This window comes from Triturus cristatus, chromosome 8 (assembly GCF_964204655.1).
Source record: "Triturus cristatus chromosome 8, aTriCri1.1, whole genome shotgun sequence".
NCBI lineage: Eukaryota > Metazoa > Chordata > Amphibia > Caudata > Salamandridae > Triturus > Triturus cristatus.
Window position 1 is genome coordinate 987,008,325 of NC_140591.1, and position 8,381 is coordinate 987,016,705.

At 44.8% G+C, this 8,381-nt stretch overlaps 1 protein-coding gene across 2 annotated transcripts in view; it reads left to right on the plus strand.

Moving 5' to 3' along the window:
• The window catches only part of TLR8 (toll like receptor 8), a 73,222-nt gene extending 66,062 nt beyond the window's left edge, over window positions 1-7,160 (plus strand). For both annotated transcript variants that reach the window (XM_085622535.1, XM_085622536.1), the window contains exon 2: window positions 3,121-7,160. In XM_085622535.1, coding sequence (XP_085478661.1) covers window positions 3,129-6,329 — 3,201 coding nt within the window. In that variant the 5' untranslated portion in view covers window positions 3,121-3,128 and the 3' untranslated portion in view covers window positions 6,330-7,160. The remainder of the gene's footprint in view (window positions 1-3,120) is intronic.
• Window positions 7,161-8,381: the final 1,221 nt, after the last annotated feature.

An 8,381-nucleotide genomic window follows, 5' to 3' on the forward strand; every position in this document is an offset into this window, starting at 1 on the left:
TATCCTTGACCTCATTGAGAAGGGTCTGTCACGGGTCACTATAGCGGGGAAGCTGGCTGGGGTTGCTTTCATGGGTAAGCTTTTTTGGGGTTATGCCCCGTCTGCTGGGGAAATAGGTCGCAGGATGCTTGAGGGGTGGGCGAGAGAACGGGGCGGTACTGGGGTGTCCCGTTTGCCGATTTCCTGGCAGACGCTGGCTCGTTTGCTGGCTGTGTTGCCTGCAGTTTGCACTGATGATTTTGAAGTTGCATTGTTTTCTATCCTTATGGTTTTCATGTTTTTTGGAGCTTTCAGGGTTTCGGAGCTCCTGGGGACCAAGGTGAAGCGGGGTATTTGTTGGCAAGATGTTTTCCTAACGGACACTGGTGTACATGTTTGGTTGGCCAGTTCCAAAACAGATCAGAAGGGGGTTGGAAAAGGGGTTTGGTTGGAAGCAGGATCCCCTAGTTGCACATGTCCGCTGCGCTTGGCCAGGCAGTGGAAGGCGCTCTCAGGGGGGGATGGGGGCCAGTTAGTTTTTCAACACATAGACGGGGTGCGCGTCTCTGACTATCAGCTGCGTATGGTCCTGCGTAAAGGGTTGCAGCAGTTGGGGTTGGATGGCGCTCAGTTTGGGACACATTCTTTCAGGATTGGGGCAGCGACTGAGGCGCATAACCGGGGTTGGTCGCAGGGCGAGATAATGCGCTTAGGGCGTTGGTCCTCTTCCTGTTTTCACAAATATGTAAGGGAGGATCCTCCTTCGGCGCCTGCGTCTACTGCTTTGGTGTGAGTCTCATATTTGTTTTTCATTTCAGGTTCGGTGGCCGGGCCACACACAAGGGAGTTGACGGTGTGGATTGTGGGGCATTCCTTCGTCAAGTGGGCGCACGTTCAGGCGTGCAAAAGTTATTTTGGGGAGAGTTTGGGTTTCAATAGCAGCCTTTTTCGATTGGTATGGAAGGGAAAGGGGGGGATGCTTTGGAGGGAGCTGATCCCCTGTCTGAATAAAGCCATGGTGAAGGGTCAATGCCCGGATATTCTCTTAATTCACTTGGGGGAGAATGATCTTTGTAGTGTGAAAGGGGTGGTATTGTTGCGAGCCATGAAAAGAGACTTGGAGTTGTTGAAAGAGCATTGGTCGGGTTGCCATGTTCTCTGGACAGAATTGGTCCCGCGGAGGGTGTGGAGAGGGGCTTTGAAGCCCAGGGCGGTTGATAGGTCTCGGAGGAAAGTGAATTTGGAGATCTCCAGGTTTTGTCGAGATTTGGGCTTCGGGAGAGTCACCCACAAAGATATCCGCTTTGAGTCGGTAGAGTTTTTTCGGGGAGATAGGGTCCATTTGTCGAGGTTGGGCATGGATCTTTACTTGTTGGAGCTCAGGGAGGTCTTGTCCCGGTGCTTGAGTGGGCAGAATCAGGCTCGTGGTGTTTAAAGCCTTGTTTGTTGGGGGGCAGAAAGAGGGGAGGGTAGTTGCACCGCCCCCCTCTTTCTGGGTGGCGGGGGTTATGGTGAATTCTGGTCAGTTTTACCGGAAGTTGGTGGAGTTATTGTGGTTGAGTTGGGGTTATCGACAGGGAAAGGTTAGTTTGGTAAGTTTAGTTCAGTTACACAGTTTGGGGGCCGATAGCTGAAAAGGGGCAGGCAGGGGAGTTTTGGTTAACAGAAGGTTTGGATTTAGAGATTGTTGGGGGGTTATACAGGAGTGTAATGTTTTATAATGTTTTATAATGTTTTTATATTGTTGTAATGTTGTAATGTACGGGCGGGGGCGGGCTCGAAGGTATTTAGGGGAGGGGGCGGTGGGCGGGGCTAGGCATGTTATATTTAGTGAGGCCTAGTTTTGGAAGGCGTTTCGGCCAAGGATTTTAATTTGTAATGTGCACCTGTTTCCAATAAAGCAGCCTTTTACACACAATAATCTTGTCAGTGGCCTGCTTCCCCCCTCCACTCCTCCCTCCCAAGGGGGGCTTGGGGGGGGAAGGCGACCGCAGGGAGTCCCCACCCCCGGGCAGTTTGGGAGGGGGCGTGTGGAGGGAGGGGTTTGCTGGCCCTGCGCGGCCGTTTTGAATTTGGGCTTGCTGGTAGGGGAAAGGTAGCCCAAATGCAGCCCAATTAGAGCCCAAAACTAACGGAATGTTGCGCAGGTATAAATACCTTAGGCGCCCGCCCCCGGCCACCATTTTAGGTTTGGTGACCTGGTGGCCGGGAGCTAGGATAGTGTCGTGTTTTTTGTTCCCACCCTTACCCCCCCTCAAAAAACACGTTTTTGGGTTTTTGCCCCCCACTTTTTTCGTTTCGGGGCTGGGTTTTTTGCAGGGTAAGTTTTTTCCAGTTTTTTCCCTTTTGCGTATTTTTTCAGGCGTTTTGTGGGGACAGGTGTGCAAGGGGTTCTTTGCTATGTTTGTACTTTGTCGCTTGGAGCAGGTGCTGTGCGGGGGTTATGGTGAATTCTGGTCAGTTTTACCGGAAGTTGGTGGAGTTATTGTGGTTGAGTTGGGGTTATCGACAGGGAAAGGTTAGTTTGGTAAGTTTAGTTCGGTTACACAGTTTGGGGGCCGATAGCTGAAAAGGGGCAGGCAGGGGAGTTTTGGTTAACAGAAGGTTTGGATTTAGAGATTGTTGGGGGGTTATACAGGAGTGTAATGTTTTATAATGTTTTATAATGTTTTTATATTGTTGTAATGTTGTAATGTACGGGCGGGGGCGGGCTCGAAGGTATTTAGGGGAGGGGGCGGTGGGCGGGGCTAGGCATGTTATATTTAGTGAGGCCTAGTTTTGGAAGGCGTTTCGGCCAAGGATTTTAATTTGTAATGTGCACCTGTTTCCAATAAAGCGGCCTTTTACACACAATAATCTTGTCAGTGGCCTGCTTCCCCCCTCCACCCCTCCCTCCCAAACGCTCATTAAAAAGGCAAAGGAGGGAAATCTAGAGGTTGCTTAGAAATGTATACGTGCAAATTGTAAACATATACCCTCCTCTGTAATAACTTTGCATTCATTTGAGAGTATTAGCAGGCAAAACCAAAATGGCCGCTCGTATAACAGTCGTCAACCTTGAAAGTTATCTCTTTCCGGCACGAAAAAGGTGCACATGCCGTCATTTTTAAATACCACTAATGCATTTTTTTCTATTTTCAGACAACACAATGATTTCGGCTCACAAGTTAATTTCGGTGCTGCTCATCTACGGCGCTGTTGAATCACTTGCTGTGGAAAATAATTGGAAGACGCTGCCTTGTGACGTGGCAAGAAAAGGTTCCTTCATTCGCTTTGACTGCAGAAGCCGCAGACTACAGAAAGTGCCGAAATCCGTGGAATTCAACGAAAGTTCTGGAGAGTTAAATCTGTCAGACAATAAGATAGAGTCCATTGATGCCGAATCTTTTCGAGGGTGGAACAAACTCACTAAACTTATTCTGAACTGGAACCATTATTACTACAACGAAAGTGCCAGTGATTTCTGTGAGAGAGGGGTGAATATTTCCGAGGGAGCGTTCGCCAATTTAAACAGGCTTAGCGATCTGTTTGTGGATGGATTTGGCCTTTGCGAAATTCCAGTGGGAATGCCTTCATCTTTGCGCACACTTAGTTTGCAATTCAACCACATACATTCTATCAGCAAAAAAAGCCTTTCTGAACTCATAGATCTGACTGCCCTTCGTTTGGGTCACAATTGTTACTATGGCAACGCATGTGGCAAACCTATTTCAGTTCCAGAAGATGCTTTTGAAGAGTTCCGAAATTTAAAAATACTTACACTTTCTTTTAACAACCTCACCCATGTGCCCCTCGGCCTGCCAGCTTCATTGAGGGAACTTTATCTCAGCAATAATCAGATCAAAAATGTCACTCAAAATGCTTTTAAGAACCTCTCTAATTTGGAAATTCTTCATTTAAGTGGGAACTGCCCAAGGTGTTTCAATGCTCCCTACCCATGCCAAGAGTGCCCAAACGGTGCTGCTCTTGAAATCCACCCCCTGGCATTTAAAAACCTGGCTAATCTACAAGAACTGAACCTTGGCAGCACTTCACTTAGGCAAATACCTGCTGCCTGGTTTGAAGGCACAACACAATTAAAGAGGTTGAACCTGGAACTCAACTATTTGGTGCAGGAAATTGCTACGGGACAATTTTTATTGAAACTGCCAAATTTACAGGTACTTGATCTGTCTTTTAATTATAACAGAATGGCATATCCTAAATATCTGAATTTCTCAAACAATTTTTCCCAACTATCTTCTCTTCAGGAATTGCACATAAAAGGATATGTGTTTGAAAAGGTGTCAAACGACAGCCTAACTCCCCTTAAAAACCTTCCCAACTTAAATATTCTTAACCTTGCAATCAATTTCATCCAAAAAATTGACCTCCAAGTATTGGAGCAGTTTTCCAATTTGACCGTCATTTGCTTGTCAGAGAATAGAATTTCTCCTCTGTCCAAAGACTTACTCCACAATACTCACAGAAATGGAAACCGGGACCATAGGATCAAAAAACGCTCTCTGTTAAAAAATTCGAAGACTCTGGGAAATACCGGCATGTGGGATTCTACCATAATCACTGGCAATGGTATCCACAATAATTACCAACCCTTAACTAAGGCGAAGTGCAGTAGCTATGGTAAAACCTTAGACTTAAGCTTAAATAGTATTTTCTATATCGATCCAGAACAATTTAAAAGCTTTGGGGACATTGCTTGTTTAAACCTTTCAAGCAATGGTATTGGGCAATATTTAAATGGTACTGAATTCATCTACTTGGCTAATCTAACTTATTTGGATCTTTCCTATAATAAGCTGGATTTGGACACTACTTTTGCATTCACAGAATTGCATAAGCTGGAAGTACTAGACCTTAGTTATAACTCACACTACTTTGTTGTCGAAGGAATCATTCACGAGTTGGGATTCCTGGAATACCTTCCAAATCTTAAGGTATTCAATTTGAGCTGGAATCAGATTTTTACTCTCACACACTCACAGATCAACAGCAGCTCCTTGAGTGAACTTGTTTTCAAAGGGAACCGACTTGATAAAATGTGGAGAGTGGGAGATACAAGATACCTGCAGTGTTTCAAATCTCTGAGCAATCTTACATATCTTGATCTTTCATACAACAAGTTGAAAGGAATTCCTAATGATGCTTTCAGCTCTCTGCCCTTGACCCTCAAAGAGTTGTATTTGAACAATAATGAGCTGGGTTACTTTTTCTGGACAGGACTGAAGGACTTTCATTTCCTAGAAAAGCTGGATTTGAGTGCAAACAGACTACAATTCTTGAGTGCTGATGCCAATAATGTCAAGTGGTCTTTGAAGACCCTGCTCTTGAATCATAACAGCATTGCACATATTGAAAATGGGTTTCTGGATCATGCCCTCCGCCTTACACAACTCGACCTGAGTAAGAATCAACTGCAGATCATCAACCAAACAGCATTTTTAGATCAAAGTAGCTTAAAGATTCTGGCGCTAAGGGGAAATCCATTTCACTGCACCTGTGAAACTAGTGATTTTTTGAGGTGGATTCAGTCAAATAACCTTAGTATACCACGACTAGCAACTGATGTAACTTGCTTAACCCCTTCTGACAAGAATGGTGACAATGTAGTGAGGTTTAATTTGCAGACCTGTAATTTGGATCACATTGGACTGCTATTATTTTTGTTGTCCTTCCTTATCGTCTTAAATACCACAATAGTATCAGTACTCAAACATCTATTCTATTGGGATGTGTGGTATATTTACTTTTTCTGTTTGGCAAAATTAAAAGGCTATCATTCTGTTTCTATGGCAAAATGTATTTATGATGCATATATATCGTATGACACGAAAGACTCTGCAGCGTCTGATTGGGTTTTGAAGGAGCTATCTGTTCACTTGGAGGGGCAGGGAGAGAAGCAGGTTCTTCTTTGTTTGGAAGAAAGAGACTGGGAGCCAGGCAAAGCCGTCATTGACAATCTTGTGCAGAGCATCCATCGAAGTAGGAAGACAATATTTGTTCTTACGGAGCGGTATGTGAAAAGTGGTACCTTCAAAACTGCATTCTACATCGCTCTGCAGAGACTGATGGACGAGAGCCTGGATGTGGTTGTCCTCATTCTCCTGCAGCCCGTACTGCAGCATTCCCAGTACATGCGCCTGAGGAAGCGCCTTTGTAAAAGCTCCATTCTTGAGTGGCCTAAAAATCCGAATGCAGAAGGCTTTTTCTGGCAAAAACTAAAAAGTGTTGTACTAACAGACAATTATGGCCGCTACAATAGCTTCTTTACTGATCCCGTTATGCCTCAGTATAAACCAGATCCAGTTGCTCTTGCTCAGTGGATCAACAACAGCCCTCAGATTCGCTGATATCACCAATGATTTCCAATACATATTCACTATGTGTTTGTAAATGAACTCTTCTAGGGATATTTAAGAGTTAAAAAAAACTAAAAAACTAAAAATAAGCGGGCATCTGCTTGATTCTGCATTGTGTTTAGTGGCATTTGTAGCTTCTTTTTTCTCTAAGTAATTTTAGCAGACACTGTGAGATCACTTTTGACTTTCTCTTCATACATGGGAGGCTCCTCTCAACACGAGTTTCGGACATTGAATGGCATACATTGTCAAAACCCCCAAACCATTTAATCGACTCTTGCCACGTTTTCCAACCTAACAGCTGTAAAATTAACACTTAGACGCCATTATGTTTCTCTGTACCGGCATTTCTCAAGTGGGAGCTACTTTGTTATGTGACATATATGTGTTTTGTTATTCTGATATGATAGCTCAACAAACAAAAAATAACAAACTAACAATCGCCTCTTTTCCACTGGAAATGTGACAGAGAAAAGCGAGGATTGAGGAGATGGCTTCTGAGTCTTAACTTTCAGCTGCTGAAAAGTGAAACATGTCAGGCAAGTTATATTGTGTAATTCTAGGATTGGTAGAGTGAAAAACAGCCATGCCTTGTCATCAGACTCATGGGTCCAGTAGGGAAAGCAAAGATGTACTCTACGTTATTTCACAAGTTAAGAGATAAATTGACATATGAAAGTGCTTTAATTTCTCAAGCTCTGCAACTATGTAAGATGTGTAGGTTTATATCTGTAATTACTCTTACAATAATTGTTTACATAGCACATTATATAAAGTGATTTGTTTTCAGGTACTTTATAAAAGGTGTTTATTACTACCCCACTCAGTGGTATCCATTTTGTGAACTTGAAAACCCCCCAAAAGAGTCAATGAATACATACAAAGATTCTAACCTTTGCCTTGACGTCATCTCTACATCAGCTGTAAAATACAGTGAGCCATTTTAAAAGGATTGCACCTTGTGTTCTGCAGTTTATGAAAGGATTTCTAAAGCAAACACATTAACATGTTGAGCTACCTTATGACTCACTGACAGTATTTTGGGAATCGTAGATGATGCGGTCTCCAGAGGAGATGATGCATCACTGATACAGGTGATGCGTCGGTTCATGAAGGTGGTGCAAAATTCGTTGAGGCATTGGTGCTTGGGGATGATGCCGTATGCAATGGACGTGATGCGTCCGTTGCTGGTGTGAGGCCTCAGTTCCTGAAGACGGTGCAGCATCGATGCTGCGTTGATGTCAAGAGTGTGGTGTGTTGGCTCTGCATCTTCAATATCAAACCACTGGGCTGAAGGAAATGTATTGGATGGAAGCTACGTAGGGCCGAGAATGCATCAGAGCCAGGGCGGTCCACCACAGAACTTGGTAGTGCAGTGTCCGAGACTCATACAGCAGTGGGTCTTCTGAGGCATTGCGGCAAAGTGGAGGCAGGTTTGTAAGTCAAGGTTGTTGCGTTGTGCACTCTGCGAGTGGGATCCAGGGCTTCGGTGCAGGCAGAGATGATGCATCGATTTCGACGAGATGCACTGGTTCTGAAATAACGTTTTGTAGTCGATGCATTGATTACTTGTTTTACAGCACACACACTCACTTCCAAGGACCCAGGACTGGATTTGGCACCACTTGGCAGACCAGGAATCACAGCAGAGGAGCCCAGGTACCAGTAGCAAGATGCAGGTGAAGTCTTTGCTGTCCCTGAGACTGCAACAACAGGAATCCTGTATTTTTAAAGCACAAACTACTCACCCTTTCGGGTCTTAAGGCACTGGGGGCCATTGTGGAACTTAAGTGAGCTATTGCCCAGAGTCACATGGTGCTGAGCTGATCTGCCACCGGAGCCAGAGACCGAACCATGAGCCCCGTGCTCCGAAGTTAGCTGCCCTGGCTGCTGCACCACACCTTTCCAGGAGGCAAGCCCAAACAAGCCCTTGGAGAACATTTAGATGCAGGATGTAGAGCAGGGGTCTTCTAACTTTTGTGCTCTGAGCCTCCCTTAATCAAAAGGTATTGAGGTCGGGCTCCCCCTCCAAAACTTTATGGC